The sequence below is a fragment of the Myotis lucifugus genome, unplaced genomic scaffold (genome assembly GCF_000147115.1).
Source record: "Myotis lucifugus unplaced genomic scaffold, Myoluc2.0 scaffold_203, whole genome shotgun sequence".
Lineage (NCBI taxonomy): Eukaryota > Metazoa > Chordata > Mammalia > Chiroptera > Vespertilionidae > Myotis > Myotis lucifugus.
This window is the reverse complement of record NW_005871251.1, coordinates 1,322,515-1,340,607: the sequence shown is the minus strand read 5'-3', so window position 1 is coordinate 1,340,607 and position 18,093 is coordinate 1,322,515. Positions and strand designations below refer to the sequence as shown.

The following is an 18,093-nucleotide window of genomic DNA, read 5'->3' as shown; positions in this document are numbered from 1 at the left end:
GGAGGGATATTGGCATGGATCCAGGTCCTGCCCACTCATTCTACACATAAACAAGCAGAGGCCCAGAAAAAGTGACCTGTCTTAGCCAGGAACCTGACAGCCTTTAAAATAATTAATTTTAGAGAGAGGAAGGGAGAGAGATAGAGAGATAGAAACATCATTGAAAGAGAATCATCTATTGGTTGCCTCCTGAACACCCAATACTGGGGATCGAGCCCACAATAGGGGCATGTGCCCTGACCAGGAATCAAACCATGACCTCCTGGTTCAGAGGCCAATGCTCAACCATTGAGGCACCCTGGCTGGGTCTGACAGTCTTCTCGATTCTTTCCCCTCAGTCTTCCCATCCCATCAGCCACCAAGTCCTACAGATGTTTTACCGCCTAAATATTTCCCAGATCAGTTCCCTCCCCTCTATTCCTATTGCCATGGGCCCCCATTTTGTCTCTTTAAAATTTCTTTAATTTTTTAGCATTTAAAAATAGACTATTTTCTAGAGTAGTTCTAGGTTCACAGAAAACTGGGCAGAATGTACAGAGAGTTCCCACATACCCCGTCCTCCCCCACAGCCTCCCCCACATCAACATTCCCCACCACAGTGGCATGAGTGGCAATTGATGAACCTATAATGACACATGATCATCACTCAAAGTCCACAGTGTTGTACATTAGAGCTCACCCTTGGTGGTGTACATTCTATAGGTCTGGACAAATGTATGACATATATCTATCATTACAGTATCCTACAGAATAGTTTTGCTGCCCTAAAAGTTTTCTCTGCTCTGCCTATTCATCCCTCCCTCCCCCCAGCCCCCTGCCAGCTACTGATCTTTTTACTGTCTCCACAGTTTGTTTGGCCTGTCTGTCCTCCTGCTTTCCTGCACTCCCTTCCTGGAGTCCCTCTTCCCCACCCACCAGAAGGATCTGGGGGTTCCCCGCTGTTTAAAGCCCATCAATGGCTCCTTACCATCTTCAGGAGAAAGTCTACACTCTTTAAAATGGCACAAAGGATTGTGTCCTGCATACTTCAAAGCCTATTCTAGATGCCTACTACTTAAACTTATCAACTCAAAACCACTTTTATTCTCCACATGAATCACGCGCCTTCCTTGTCTTTAGGCTTTCATTCCTGGCAAAAATCTTTTCTTTCCACTGCACCATCCACCAACTAACTTTGTACACATCTCGATTTTTGCTTTTTACCACACTCCCTCTTGTGTTTTACAATTTTGAACCCCCAACTTCTAGCAGAGTACTTAGAGTATAGAAGCTATCCAATTAATGTTTATTAATGAATGAATAGATAAGTCCCAAAGCTCTCCATGATCTGTACCCTGCTTACCTCTCAGTCTCACCTTCCCACCACCACAATCCTTACCACGTGCGCTAGCCATACTGAAGACCTGGAGTGTGCCAACACACAGTGCTTTGTCAGTGCTCTGTGTGGTTGTATATGCTGTTTCTTCTGCCTGCAATGCTTCTCCCATTCCTTGCTGTGTTAATCACTTTTCAAGATTCAATTCAAACTTCACCCACTTGGCAAGACCTTTCCTGGTGGACTTTATTGTTCTGCTTTGTACTCTAGACCAATCTGTTCGTATCTCTATATGGGAGCCCTAATTTTATCATTTTATTTGTTAATATCTTTCTCTACCAACATCAAGCACAGTAGCTGGCATAGAGCAGATAATCAACAGATGTTTGAATGAACGTATGAATGTGGCAATTTGTGCAAATGTGAGTGAACAAATGGTCAAGGGGATAGCGCAAATAAGGGAAACATTTGAGACAGGAATTTAGAATGCCTCCTCTTTCAACTCTATCATGCTATGTCTACCAGTGTGTAAGCCTGGATGGACATAACTAATACTAAGAGGGGGCTTTGTAATAAGTTCATGCAGAAGTATAAATTAGGTGGACGTCGTAGTTAAGGGGATAACTGAATGTGAATCAGAGTAAATCAGGCTCCAGAAGTTCATCATCGGGGCTGAGAGCTCAATTGGCCTTTTGGACGCCATCCTCAGGAAACACAGCTCCAGGTAGATGTAGGTGAGGAGGGAGGGAATGAGAATAGAATGTGGCAGCCTCTCGATCCCACCGGGACCCTCTGTTTTCCTCCACACTCATGAAAATCTGTAAGTTCGCTGCAGCACATTCCTGGACACTGTGCCTAAGCTCATCTCTCCCCTGAAACTAAGGAAGCAGGCAGGATCAACCGAAAAGAGATAGGTCTTCAAAACTTTTTTAAAAGCTGAATTTAGAACCAGACCAAATTATATCAGAAAGTATTAAACCAAGATGATAAAACATTTTGAATTATAATTAATCACAGTCAAAATAATTTGTATAAAAGCAAAGGACTTTGTACCATTGCTAAATAAAATATTTTGTAAAAAAAAGAAATTTAGCAAACCCAGCCTTTCTTATTTATTCACTCTCTTTTAAAAACATATTTTTTTATTGATTTCAGAGAGGAAGGGAGAGGTTTAGAGAGAGATAGAAACATCAATGATGAGAGAGAATCATTGATCGGCTGCTTCCTGCATACCCTACACTGGGGATTGAGCCCGAAACCCAGGCATGTGCCCCAACCAGGAATCGAATGGTGACCTCCTGGTTCATAAGTTGATACTCAACCACTGAGTCACACCAGCCGGACTGGTTCATAACTCTTAACTACTATGCCCAGTGACAGCTGAATAGTAGAAATGATGAAAATCTGGTAGGCAAGTAAAACCAGTACTTAGTTTGTCACAATTTTAAAAACCTAGCTGCATACATATGCTATGCATAAACTTCAAAGTTTGTTCTGGAAAAATATCATTTGATTTCAAAGATGAGAAATGAAAGCTCAGAGAAATCAGGCAGTCTAAGGGGCAAAGAACAAGAGAACACAACTCTTCCAACTCCCATCTGAAGGCCAAATCCACTTTCACCTTCTAACATCAATTATGCCAGATTTAAACACTGACTCTACCTGGCCCAGATGACAACCTTCAGCTTCTCCTGATATTTTTGTTATTGGATCTGTCAGATTTTAAATTCCATTCTTAAAAATCTTTTTTAAAGCACCATAATAATAAACTCACAGAAGCTTAACAAGTAGCTATCATAAGGTGAAACACAGTGGATTGGGTGTTTTCCACACAGCAGTGGATTTCATTAACTCCAGGGCAGAACATATTTCTAGTGGTGGCACACTCAGCTATCATGAGAAGATGCAGTATTAGATAAGCAACAACAACGAGGAAATCAACAAGTTGCCACCTAGAAATTATTTGCCAGAGCAGCTGCAGTCCAGAAATGCCAACAAGCCACTCTCTGAAGGAGTGGGCCATACTCAGCTGTGGGCCGGTCACAGCACTTTCTCTCTTTACTTTGCTCCAGAATCAGGAGCTAGCAGTACTGCAATGGTTTCTTCTTGGGAAGACACATTCAAAACTATCTTCCCAAAAAACTGAACTTACAATTACTATTTGCTACCAAGAGGGGGCAGTGGTACCTAATCAGGTAGATATATGCCCATTTTTTCCTGTGTTTTTAAATTATTTACAAAAATTGAAGTTAAAGGATAGTTAAAACAGCCGAAAAGTAACCAGTCTCACAGAAACAAATTTTTAGGTATAATTTAATACTATGTTATTAGTCCATAGTTAGCATGAGTCTTAAGATTATTTCTGAATTTTCTGAACAGCTTGAAAGAGAGAAACCTTTAACTCCTTTATTTACTTGCCTTGAAGTTGATACTTCCAGGTTTTTATATAACTCTCTTACAACTTCTTACAAATTAAAATCCTTATGAATTATATCTATTTTTGTCTCTCCCTTAGCAACTACTTAAAGAATGACTTGCCACTTGGGAGAACAGGACCCTCTCTCCAGTCCTTTTCTACTAAAGTTTCCCGTATTTCCCTCCCCTGCTGCCATCATAGTAAAAAGCCTGACTGTCCCTCCTAAAGACAGTAATTTTCACTCCTAATACAAATATCTCAACAGAATCTGAAGTAGTGGAAATGTGTAAAGTAATTACTATCCACAACAGACTTACATTACATGTTTCGCAAACATTGGTTTTATTTAAGAGAACCATGCATGCAGCACCCAAATTATTGCAGATTCTGACTCAGTTGGGTGTGATTTAATATTTTTACTCTATTTAAAGAAGTGTCCTTCCAACACTAAAGAAAAACCAAGCTAAGTTGGGTCACCGAACAGGGTTCTGAATTCCCATCTGAATGACCTTACTTACCGTGTAATAATGTAACCCATGTCACCCTTGATGTCTCTTTGCCAACATGGCTGTTATTTAATCCACCTAATCTCGTGGAATCATAATGTGACCAACAAGGATGAACTTAAGACACTGCTGGGGCCCAAGACAGGCCACCCCAAAATATCTCACAATGACATATTGATTACTTTGAACTAAAGTTCCCTGACAAGCAGCTGGTACCAGAAGGGCGTTTTGACCCTCCCTTGTCTCACTTGTTGCAGAAAATAAATCTCCCAGGTGAAAGGTGAGTTAACTCAGAGCTGAAAAGTCTGCATGACAAATCTTGGAGCCTCTTTTCTAATGATTAACAATGGCTTTATGTATTCTGTTTCCCCAATAAGAGCATTTGAACGTAAGCCTTTAGTGCTTCCCAAGTCACAGACAAATGGGATGAGTAGGTGACTGGTGGAATGAACGAAGATTTGGTGAGAAGGGAGATAAGGGGACCCAGTAGTTTGAGATCCCTCCAATCGTGCTGTCCAGTAGCTGCCTGACTTCGCCATACTTGACATTAGGAGGACACAAAGCCATGCCTGTTTCCTAAATGGGGCTAGTGGCAACTTTGGTTGAACAAAATGGTTGTCACCTCTGCATGTGACAATGTGCTGTGACCACTCCCTCCCCACCCCCCACCCCCCACTCCCCCCCCTCCCCCCGCCCCTCAGCAGCTCCTTTAATCTTAATTAGGCTTCTCCCGGACAGCTGGGTCTCTGCACAGCCCACCCGAAGTGTTCACTGGAGACTATCAGAGCAGAGGGTGAGACCAAACGATGCAAGCAGTCCGTTGATTCAAGCTAAAGAAAAACAACATCTTTCCCTCAAATGATCTATGAAACTATTCTTCCTTCTGTCTTGCTTCAGGGACAATTAATAGAAAAATGCTCCAGTGAACAAATTCATTCACTACTTCTACCCTGAGGCAAATACTGCCATTTACCCTCCCCCCTTTTTCTATATATCTTTGAGCCAACAACCGTCACTTGGCAATATCCTCCTGGACCCTGGTGGCTCCTTGAGGCACATCACTAGCCATATAAAAGACGAAAGGCGAATCTAGACCAGTTTCAGGAAAATTCAGAGTAAAACATGGAAATCCAGGAAAAACAGAAAATGGGGCTAAATCTCCCCAATGTGGCGGTCCACATTCGTTGATTTACCAAATAGTCATTTGGGTGTCATAGACACCAGGAACCCCTCTGACCAAGACCCTATCGGGCAGCCTGTGATGCGTCCCAGGGGCGCACAGGGATCTTATTTGCACAGTCTCCTGTGTAAACAGCTGGAGATTTAGGGTCTCTGATAAAGTCCCCCGAGACCAGCTCCAGGTCACTCAGGCCCCTTCAGCGCCCGCACAGACACTAAGAGGGCTGTGGAAACCAATGTTGTGGAAACCAGTCAGGACGCTTAATCCTTGCACCCCCACAGCCTGATGTCCTCTAGCAAGGTGCTGTCTCATCTCACCCTCAACTCAGCCAATCCCCACCCTAGTCACTCAGCTGTCAATCAAGACAGCCATGTGGTTCAGGGAAGCCACCCTTTCCCCTCCCCCTCCGCAGGCCTGCTGCTACCTTTTCTTCATGCTCAGCTTACCTATTCCTAAGACTGAAAACGCCCAAGATTCTGTCTTTAAAACTATTCTACATAACGATCTTCAAAACTGAACAAGAGCCCAGCCGGTGTGGCTCAGTGGTTGAGCGTCCACCTATGAACTAGGAGGTCAGGGTTCGATTCAGGTCTCCCCAGTTGGCGTGCGGGAGGCAGCCGATCCACGATTCTCTCTCTCTTCATTGATGTTTCTCTCTCTCTCTCCCTGTCCCTTTCTCTCTGATATCAATAAAAATACATTTTTAAAAAAACTGAATATGAATTTCTCAAGAAAAAGAAGTGCCCTCCGCGGCTGCCCTATTCTCCACGGCATCATTCTCTGCCTCCACGGGGCCAGCCAGGGCTACACGCAGCCTTTCTCTATGGAGTGTCACCTCTGGGGCCTGATTTAAAATGCAAATTTCCCAGCGCCCCCACCGGTGACTAAGTCAGAATCCCGGGTGAGCTACCTTTTAACCAGCTCCCAAGGCGATTGCCCTGCACGGTTCCACACACACACTGTCGCGGTTTGAGAACCTCTGGTTCAATCCAGCTCCCTCTCTCAGGAGGGGAACTGGGCTTGGCCAAGGTCACGCGCGTTAAGGTGAGCAGCCCAGGCCTGGAGCCCACCTCCCCGGCTAGTGCGCACAGCGCAAGCCAGGAAGGGCCTGGAATATCGGTGCGCCCCTGCCCTCCCTCACTCACCCGCTTGTAGATGTCCTCCCGGCTGGCCTCATACTTCTGCTGCATGCGCTCCTCCAGGAAGTAGATGCGCAGCTTGAGGCTGAAGTTCTCCTTCTTCAGGTCATTGAGGTGCTGGGACAGAGTGCGATATCCATTAGACATGGTGGGCTGCCCATGGGGAGGAGCATGCCCAGGCACCCCTTCACCCCAGGAACGTGGTGCGGCTGCACCGAGGCATGAAGCGAGCGGCCGGGGCGCGGTGGAGGCTACGGCGGCGACATGGCCCTGGTGCCTGGCGCTCGCGGGGACTCGGGACGCGGGGCTCGCTGCTCTGGGTGCTGGAGCGCAGCGCACTTTCCTTTTTTACCTCCGGCAGATATTTGCGGAATCCCTGACAGAGGAACATGCTGCGTGAACTCAGACACACACACACAAGTGGTGTAACCTGACTCCAAGCCAGGACTCCAAGCTGCCACCCTCCCAGAGCCTCCCAGGCCCAACTGTGGGCAGTTAACAGCTCCTGGGGAAAGAGAGGGGGGTGACCCCGAGGAGCTTCCAGGAAATGGGGAATGGGAGTAATTCAAGGTGATGGTAGGGCTACAAAAAAGAGAAGGAAATGAAGGGTGTTGGGGGAGAGGGGGGAGGAGTGGTATTTAAACTCCTGGTGGCTGATTTGCATACACACACACACACACACACACACACACACACACACAGAGGGAGTGTGGCCAGAAGGAAGAAATGAACAAGTGGACACAAAATGGATATCGCACATAGCTAGTCAAATAGCCCCCTTGGGTCAAGTGCAAATCTCAAAGAGCTACTAGCCAGAGGGGTCTCTAATTTCCTTGGATGATCCTAAACCTCTAATCAGTTCCTTCACAGTTTTCTCCCCTGACTTTTCCATCCCCGAGTTGCTTAAATCAAGAGTCTTTATTTCCATGACCCCTCCCCCTCCACATATTATACATCAGAGTCAGCCCAAATTAAAGAGCAACCTTCTCATTCACTGGAATGTTTGCAAACTCTGTTTATTGTTACACAAGCTCACAAAACGGCAGGGTCAATGGCTCCTCCCCACAAGGGATGAGGGAAAGAGAGGGTTGGAGGAGGGGTGGGAGGGGAGGGAGGCGTCAGCCTGGAGCCCAGAGATTTCAGCCGGTCCCTGGTTCTAACTCGAGCACCTGCCAAGTGGAGCCAGGCACTCAACACCAGATCCTGCTCCTAGAGCAATTTAAGATCCTTGAATGACAGCTGCAACATTAGCAGGAAGTGTTATTTATACCACATCACACAGGACATTGAAGGTCACTGGGAGACACACATACCAAACACAGGTTCTTGGTTGCGGTAAATACTGGGTTGAAAAAAATTAATATTAACATCCAAAGTAAAGAAGACTAAAGAAAGTTATACTTAATTCAAGTACTCACTTCCCCCCAACCTACCTGTTCTTCATTCTTCTAATAATAACTCTTCATCTCCTGAGTCCCACCAAGTAGTATGTTGGGCATGAGGGATAGAAAGGTGAGGACAGTCCCAAACCTCAAAGAGTTATATGGATATAGGTGCGTGTTTTTCACTATAATCCTCCAAGCTTGTCACACTTTTTACATTTTATACTGCAATCCAGCACACATACATGCATGAAAAGCTTCACAAAGTAATGTTACCACCACTGCGTGCGATGCACACTGATGTTATCTGTTCTATTTCTCTTTCTGGGAGTGACCCACTGAATTGATGCATTTACACACTGATGTTTCCACCTGAAGTTTGGAAAACGCTGAGTCTATGAGAACCCAGAAGACAAAATGGTTAATTCTTACTGGGATGATGGCAGAAAACTTCAGAGTTGCACTTGCCCTTCACTTTGAAAGATAGAAAAAGTTTGGGTGGATAAAGAAGCCTCAGGAGGGCATCATTAGAACTGAGCATTCTCTCGAATCAATTTGGATTATAAGTAGTCAACATATTTTTTTTACCATAGACCGTTGGCAACTTAAGATAAAATATTCATTTTTTTAATGTAGACATTTAAAATCCATGTAGTTATTTTCATTATATCCATGCTCTTAGAATAAATGAATAAAGTTCAGGAAGAGAAATGTCTAAATTAAAACTCAAGAAGATCCGTTTCTGGTCCCAGCTCTGTTACTAAATGGTTGTATGACCTCAGAAGTGCGCTTCTCCAGAGGCCTACCTGTCCTCATTTATAAAATGAAGTGGTTAGAAACTAGGTGATTTTTAAGGCACCTTCTCGGTCTACACTCCAAAAGGAATAACCTAGTTCTTATCACCTCCATTTGGCACATGGGGAACCAGGATACCAGATTTGATTAGTGTTTGATAATGTTTGCTATGTCTACTTGGATTCTTTTATCAAGTGAGATAATTTAATGGAAGCTTTGTGAAAAGTAACATTGCATAACAACGCAGGGTATTCTTATCCAACTTAGATATTTCTTTCTGCACATTAATGCCTATTTCCTCTTATGCCCTGTGGTCCCTTGTTCTTCCATCTGCCCCCTTTTCTGGTTTTTGCTGCTCCTTAAAGTGAGTGCTTAAATGATGCTTAGTCCTTAGCCTTCTGCTTTTTTTTCTCTTCATACCTTCTTCCTTTGAGATTTTATCCACTTTAGGGCTAACACTTCTGCCTCCTAAACAACCCCCAAATCTCCACCCAAGTTCTCTTACCTAAGACCTAGCCCTACACATCATACTCTTTGCTAGATAGCTCAAGTGAACATCCCATCCTTACAACCAACTTCATAGCAAACACATCTGTAGCAGTCTCTTACCATGCCTGCCAGAATTCACTTTGGTCATCTGCTCTGTATTACAGCTAAAGCGATGTTTTCAAAACTCAGATCTTATCCTGTCATTCTCTTACTTAAAACCCTTATCAGGTGTCTCATCCCTCATAGAATGAATGGAAAACCACACCATCACCTTCCCTCAAGACACCCTGTCTCTGATTATTTATATTTATATATATCAGAGATGAAAGGAGAGGGGGAGAGAGAGAAACATCAATGATGAGAGAGAATCCCACACCAGGGATCCAGTCCACAACCTGGGCATATGCTCTGACTGGGAACCGAACTGTGACCTCCTGGTTCATCGGCCAATGCTCAACCACTGAGCCACGTCGGCTGGGCACTACCACTTTTTTCAGGCCCTAATTCAAATCCCATCCAAACCAAGTGTTCCCTGCTTCCCCAGCCTGGAAAGATTTCCTCATCTTTTGAGTTCCTCAAGCAAATATTTGCCTTTGGCAAGTGCTCACATGCTGCTTCGTGATACTGTTTTCCTGTTGTCTTGAAGGATTGTTTACACCCGTTAGAGCTACTTGACTTGTGTGTTTCTGTTTCTCCAACTAGTCTGTAAGCTGCCCAGGCATTTACATGTCTTTCCACATTTACTTCACTCCCACTAAACCGAGACAGCCTCTCCAGTAACATTCACCCCACTGTACAGCCTGCTAATGAAACAGGAATTTTAGGGGTAAAATAGGACAGGCTTAGGAAATTTCAGAAATTTTGGAAGTTAAGGGGACCATGGAGGAAGCACAGGGTTGCAGGCAGCAGAAGGTATATTTCCATAGATTAGGGAAGCTGAAAAGCTGCAACAGGTACATTTCCACAGACTGAGGGAGCTGGGAACAGCAAAAGGTCTATATTTACAAAATAAAGAGAAGGAAGCCCTTCATCCAGAAGGAGAAGAAAGTCCAAAGGGGGAATAGGAAAACAATAAGGAAGGGGGGCGGGGGAGAACTTCACATGTTCCATGTGAGGTTTGACCTTTGAGCCCAGGAATTGCTATAGGAACCAGTCTAAGAGAATAGTGACCAATCAGAGGGGATATCAAGGCACCAGGATCTGTAGCCTTTATAAGCCATAGGGAAAAAGAACTCAGTGGGACCCTTTCCCCCTTCCCACGTGGGAGTCTGTACTTGTTCTTCAATAAATCTCTACCTTTGCTATACCACTTTCTGTCCGTGGATTCATTCTTTGATTCCGGCAGACAAAGAATCCAGGTTCCGGTCCAAAAATTCCGTTTCATTAACAGTCACTTCAACCAGACCAGGGTGTTTTGAAGACGTAGTTTGTGCCTTTGTATTCTCATTGCACAGTATTTAGGAAGCAGTCCCTAAATATCTGTTGAATTGATGAATAGATGAGTGTTCAAAATGTAATTGAATTTTGCTAATTATGCTTGTTAAATATGGGCTAGTTTGCTTATATTGTTCTCACAACTTTCCAATAATATAGAATAACTGTAGAAGAATGAGGTTTTGTTCACTTAAATTACATGCCCATCATGAGCTTTCTCCGGAACCCCAGTCTATACCTCACTTCCTAGCAGAAATTTCCACCTGAATGCAGACATCTCGTACCTGAGATATCTAAAACCCCTGATCCTTCCTGGTGCATATGTTCCTTCCTCGCTGGACCCCAATATTGAATAAGAACTCAATACTTGCAGTTGTTTGGGCCAAAACCTTTGAGTTATTTTGTCTCTTCTTTCTCATACACTATCTCATCTGCCTGTAAATCCTATTATTATTACTTTCAATGTATCTATATCCATCTATATTTACAGAATCCAACTATATCACCACCACCACTGGCACCTCTACCACTCTGGCCAAGATACTTATGATCTCTCCCCTAAATTATCTGAATAGTCCCCTTAACTGGTCTCCCTGCTCCTGCCCTTACTCCCTATAATCTATTCTTAGCACAAGTCAGAGTGACCGTTCTAAAATACGCCACGTCACTCCTCTGCTGGAAACCCCTACTGGCTTCCCATCTAATTTAGAGCGAAACACGGAATCGTTCCATTAGCCCATAAGGCCCAAAGCCCTACTTAATCTGGAGTCTCTCCTTGCTCTTTTACTTTTTTCCTCCTCCTCTCCCCCTACACATTCTGCACCAGCCACATTGTTTCTCTTTGCTATTTCTCAAAAGCAGTCAACACACTCCCTCCTCAGAGCCTTTGAGCTTGTTGATCCTCCATATGGTTTGCTTTCTCTGTAACTCACTCTGTGCCTCACCCCAGCACTCATATCGCCATTGTTTTTTTTTCTTCCATAGTACTATCATCATCTAAAATGTCATATTTACTTATGTATTTTGTTTCTCGATTGTCTTCCACCACTAGCATATAAACTCCAGGATTTTTGCCTGTTTTGTTCACCAGGCAAGAGTGGTGCTCAGTAAGTATTTGCTGGATAAAAGAAGGGATGAATAGTTAACACATTGCGGACCTGAAGTTTTATCGCTAGCTTTACCCAGTGGCCAGATAAGTTTCTATTGAACAAGTACAAAAAATGTTTTACATAAATGTTAAAGGCACGCTTTAAAATTAAATACCCATTGCATTTTGAAGTCATTTATTACATGTTCTTAGAAGCTAATATCTTTTTAAAGAATTCTCGTGATTGGTCACAAGCATTAGAACAGAAAACACGAGAATTCTTGTGGTCTGTCCGCAATGCATTAACTTACTGACTGGATTTAATCCTATGAGAACTCAATCTGTGTACAAAATTAGATATTTTAGGATGAAGAGCATATATAAAGGCATCCTTCTTCTTTATAAAAAAGTTATCTTAAAAGACTAATTTTGGCCCTAACCGGTTTGGCTCAGTGGATAGAGTGTCGGCCTGCGGACTGAAGGGTTCCAGGTTCGATTCTGGTCAAGGGCATGTACCTTGGTTGCAGGCACATCCCCAGTAGGGGGTGTGCAGGAGGCAGCTGATTGATGTTTCTCTCTCATCGATGTTTCTAACTCTCTATCCCTCTCCCTTCCTCTCTGTAAAAAAATCAATAATATATATACATATATATATATTTAAAAAGACTAATTTTGATATACAATGCAGAATCTGAACTTTGTATGAGTTCTGAACAAATGGGGTATAATATATAACAAATTACAATTCAAGGACAATCTGAACTGTACAAATTGTAAAAACCTTAGAAATTAGGAAGGAGAGCTATCAGAAGTTTCCATAGAGAACTGGCATCTCAGTTCTCCTTAAAGGATGAGTCGCGTGTGGCTAGGCTTGGGGGAGAATGTAAGGCAATCAAGGCAGGTGGAGCTTAAGCAAAGGTGCAGAGAGCCAACTGGACGGAGACAATGGCACATACTGTCCTGTAATGAGGAACAGAGAGGATGGGGGTGAAGAACCATTTTCAGGAGATCTTGAAAGTCAGGGTGAGGAGCCTCAACCTGTGGGTCGCGACCCCTTTGGGGATCGAACGACCCTTTCACAGGGGTCGCCTAAGACCTTTGGAAACACATATATAATTACATATTGTTTTTGTGATTAATCACTATGCTTTAATTATGTTCAACTTGTAACAATGAAAATACATCCTGCATATCAGATATTTACATTACGATTCATAACAGTAGCAAAATTACAGTTATGAAGTAGCAACGAAAATAATGTTATGGTTGGGGGTCACCACAACATGAGGAACTGTATTAAAGGGTCGCGGCATGAGGAAGGTTGAGAACCACTGCTCTAGGCACATCCTGGCTCTCAATTTAGACAAAGGGTGAGGAGAAAGGCCAGGGGGTGGGGAGGGCCAGAAACTGCTTACTCGGAAAACTGTTTTGTTTATTGCTTATGTCTGTTGTTTATAGCAAACAAAAATGCACATCCCCGAGATGCACACCAGACCTACTGAACCGGGGCCTCTCCCCCGGGCTCATGTGTTTTCGTTAAGCTCTGAATTACTTAGGAAATGAACACTGAGCCAGGTTGGCCAGGCCCTACCTCTTTTTTCAGTGCTTCGGTCTTTGTTCTTTCTTTCTCACACAGTGCATTGAAAACCTTTACTCCTCCCTAAAAATATTTTTTTTCCAAACATTAATGGCTCTCCCCTGCTCTCTCCTTAATTTCTTCTGCTTCTTAATGTATTAGTTCAAACTGGAAATAAGACTTTAATAAGGACTCGATCAATGCCAACAATAGTAGGAGGATTACAACCCAGCTGTCGCATGTCATGCCCCATTAACACAAACAACTGTCAAGTCAGTCTTTTAAAAAAAACTCAGCTTCACATTGGCCTGATCATATTCAGACCCCCCACATAGCTCTTCTAAATGGAAATGCTTGAAAACATACTAATCTTTTACCATTCTCTCTCCTAAAAATAAACTTCCACTCTGCTACAAATGATTAATCGTCTTAATACATTGGGAACAGATCACGAGAATTCTCGTGTTTCCTATTCTAAGGTTTGTGGCCAATCACAAGAATTCTTTAAAAGATATTAGCTTGTAAGAACATGTAATAAATAACTTCAAAATGCAATGGGTATTTAATTTTAAAGCGTGCCTATAACATTTATGTAAAACATTTTTTGTACTTTGTTCAATAGAAACTTTTCTGGCCACTGGGTAAAGCTAGCAATAAAACTACTGGTCCACAATGTGTTAATTGACACATTTTTTTCAAATATAATAGCACTTCTGCAATTTAAACTATATTAATTTGATATCTGTTATAATTCGTATCTTTATATTGCATGAAAGTAAAAATAGCCTTAAATAATATGGTAAACAGAGAAACAGGAGAATACTATTTTAAGTAACTTTTGACACCATACTATTCATTTACAAATAGGCAACAAATATCATCACTTTTATGAATATTTATCTAGGTGAAGTAGCTGGGCATTGTGGACAGAGCAAAAGCTTTTGAACCAAGGAGATGTAGGTTCAAATCCCAGTTCTGCTATTTTCTAATTGTGTAACTTTGGGAAAATTACTTACTAGTAATTAATTATTGGAAAATTACTTACTAGTAATTAACTATAGGAAAGGAGTCAGGAGACAGATCTGGATAGGCTACTAAGAAGCTTGTAACTGTATCTGAAATTCTAACTTTTGTTTTTTTAATCTGAGGCAAATACAGTGAAAATAATATTTGGTATAATTTAGATATTGGGTACAATGACAGTGTTTTATTAGTCTCGATACATTCCTGTTGTTTGTAAAATAGCTAGATACAAGGATAAATTCTCTAGTAGAATTGGATATAGTAAACTTATTGTCACACTCCATCCACACATCCATTCACCAATTTTTTTAAAAAATCCTCATCTGAGGATATTTTTCCATTGATTTTTAGAGAGAGTTTTAGAGAGAGGGAAAGACAGAGAGAAATATCGATGGGAGAGAAATACATCAATTGGTTGCCTCCTGCACGAGCTCCGACCAGGTCCTGGGCCAGCGAGGAGCCTGCAACCAAGGTACATGCCCTTGACCGGAATTGAACCTGGGACCCTTTAGTCCACAGGACAAAACTCTATCGACTAAGTCAAACCAGCTAGGGCCATTCACCAAATATTTATTGAGCACTTACATTATGAGAGTAAATGTCCTGTCACAAAAGGAGCTTAACTGATTTTTTTTTTTATGATAAAGTTTCAGTTAAAAGCAAGTGGTTTAGAACTGATCATTTCAAAATGTTCTGCTTAGATTAGGGGGCCCTAACATAAAGGCTGGAAGAAGTATCCTTTAAATGGCCCTCAATATAAAAAACTCATGGGTTGCCCTGACTGGTTTGGCTCAGTGGATAGAGCGTTGGCCTTCGGACTGAAAGGACCCAGGTTCGATTCTGGTCAAGGGCATGTACCTTGGTTGTGGGCACATCCCCGGTAGGAGGTGTGCAGGAGGGAGCTGATCGATGTTTCTAACTCTCTATTCCTCTCCCTTCCTCTCTGTAAAAACAAAATCAATAAAATATATTTTTTAAAAAACAAAAAACTCATGGGTTATGTTTTACCAATTAAGGTTTTGTTACAATTCTGAGATAAAACAAAAGGAAATATAGATCCACTCGGATTTGCTACAGGAAAAACATACTCCTGAAGTGGCCCTGAGGAAAATGCCTAACTTTTGGAGACCATTCTGACAAGGAGAGTGTCAACCAAAGTCAACGAACTTGGTCTTCCACTCCTCAACCCTTTCATTCCCACCCAGGGTTTCTGACCCACATTCCAGATGTCAGCTGGTGACGAGGCCTGCTCATAAAGCAGACTGCAATTCTACAAAGACCTTTTTTTCTTTTGAGTTGCACAATAAGCACATCTTTCTTCTGAAACTCTGTTTCTGAAATTTCAACATCATTCCTGAAGTTCCAGCATCTTTTAAATGCTATCATATTACTATCATTCCATTTTCTCCCCTAAAACTCAGATACCCATCCTCTGCGCAGCCTTTTCTTGAAATAACTGTCTGGACGCCCAGAGAGCTAACAGCAGAGCTGTTCCATCAGGTCGATAAACAACCCCATCGCAGGCAGCATCATCGTGTGGATGAAGGAGAGGGGTTCAGACAATATCCCTGCTGCCCTCCCCCACCAGAGATACACACCCACGCCACCCCCTGATCCTGGAATAACAAGGTGCTGTCGTCATCACCACAGTAGAGCACTGTGAACTCTATAAAACCGAAACAAAACAAATAACAAATTCCCTGACTTCCAAAAATACATGGCGCAGCCAGAAGCAATGCTGTCAGACAGTGAAATGCGCTCCACAGCAGAAAGGACAGCTGAGCTGCACCGATGCTGGCAGCTCCCAAGGGCTCCTAGGCTCCAAACTCGACCCTCCATCAGCGTGGCTCCATCTATAGCAACAGGACTTGGTGTTGTCTGTTCACAGTTGGTTCAACCCAGGAAGAGCTTCTAATACTCAAGGGGGAACCTATCAATTGACGGCCTCACCTGTTTTTCTAGATTTCCAACCAACCTTTCTCCATACTTTTCTAGGAAAGAAGGCGATTTCAGAGGCACGATTAGGACATTCTCCAGGCGGATGAGTTAAGCGTTCACAGTGTATCATGAACAACCATGGTTGCAACAAAGAGGCTTTGACCAGGAGTAGAGGCTAGTTAGGGGGAGACACTGACAACTTGAACTTGTCAACACTAGTGCTCCAGCCATGACAACAACCCTCCTGTTTCTGAATTCACTATGCTGTCTGCTGCCCAGGACTTGTCCTGGGACCAGTGTTAGCCTGGAAAGCCATTCCTCTTCCCCGCCCACTCGGCTCTGACTGTCACCAGCTCGCCCTGGAGGAGTTGACTGATAGCACCTATTGAAGGAAGCCTATCTGACCCTAAAGCCAGGGGAGGGCCCCTCTCAAGAGCTTCCTACTCTTGTCCTTGGGATTATCTGTTTGACTGTCTTGCCAATTCAATTGAGAATCCCATAAAAGCAGAAGGATCGCCTTAATTTCCCTCCAAAAATGAAAACCCCTTTCCTAGCTTTTGGCCTTTGTTGCTGGTGGTTTAATGATTATATAAGAACTGCATGTGCCTGCTTCAGTTGTTCCCCGTCTCAGTGGATGGCATCACCTAGTTGAGTTGCCCAAGCAAGAAAGCTTGATATCATTCATTCATCCAAAACACAGCAAAGAAAGAAAAGAGGCATGCCTGCTATAACTAGGCACTATGCTATCTAGTAGTGAATGAGATGAATCCAGTCTCTGCTATCATGGAGCTCAGATCCTAAGAGAGAAGAGAGACTCTGAACACATATATCACGTTATTAAAGGAAAAGTACAAGGAAGTTTACAACAGGTGACACCCTACCCTGCGATGGGAATGGAGATGAATTGGTGGGAGGTCATATTTAGGCTTCTTCTCCATCACGGGTTGTACATCCAATCAATTGCTTAGTCTTGTCACTTCTGCTTCTGACATCTCTCTTTCCCCTGTCCATTTCTCTCATCCTATCGGTCACCTCTACCAACCTTTGTCTGGACTACTCCACAGCCTCCTAACTGCCTCTCTGCCTTAGACTGACTCCTCCAATCCACAGTCCATACAGAAGCCAAAAGGATGTTTCAAAAGGGAAAATCTGATCACGTCACCTCCCTGTGTAGAAGCTTTTGATGGTTCCCCAAGGAATTCCGATAAAAATGAAAACCCTTTACATAACTTGCAAGGCCCTGTACAGTACTGGTCTCGGGATCTCTCTCCCCCCCCCCTTCTCCTCTTCCCCTTCCTCTCTCTCTAAAATCAATGAAAACATATCCTCACGTGAGGATTAAAACACAGTGTGGCTAAGAGTTCAGGCTCTGGCCCTTGCTGGTTTGGCTCAGTGGATAGAGCATTGGATTGCAGATTAGAAGGTCCCGGGTTCGATTCCAGTCAAGGGCACATGCTCGGGTTTCGGGCTCAATCTCCAGTGGGGGTGTGCAGGAGGCAGCCGATCAGTGATACTCTCTCATCGTTGATGTTTCTATCTCTCTCTCCCTCTCCCTTCTTCTCTGAAGTCAATAAAAAAAATTTTTTTTAAAAGAGTTCAGGCTCTGACATAAGTACACTTCTGCTCAAATCCCAGCTCAGCCCTTTCTAACAATCACTATCTTTTTCTGGCTTCAGTGTCCCTCTCTGCACAGATCAAGATAATGGTTGTGCCAACCTCGGTTTACTGTTATAAGAACTGAACAAGATAATGCAAGTCAAGTGCATTCACAGAGGCCTGGGCACTGTAAGCACTCAATAGATGTTAACTGGCA

At 43.2% G+C, this 18,093-nt stretch overlaps 1 protein-coding gene across 1 annotated transcript in view; it reads right to left on the bottom strand.

The window, feature by feature from the left end:
- LOC102430540 (myomegalin) overlaps window positions 1-18,093 on the bottom strand; it is a 139,152-nt gene that overhangs the window by 98,280 nt on the left and 22,779 nt on the right. Inside the window, 1 exon segment of the mRNA XM_023761248.1 lies at window positions 6,563-6,673. Coding sequence (XP_023617016.1) covers window positions 6,563-6,673 — 111 coding nt within the window.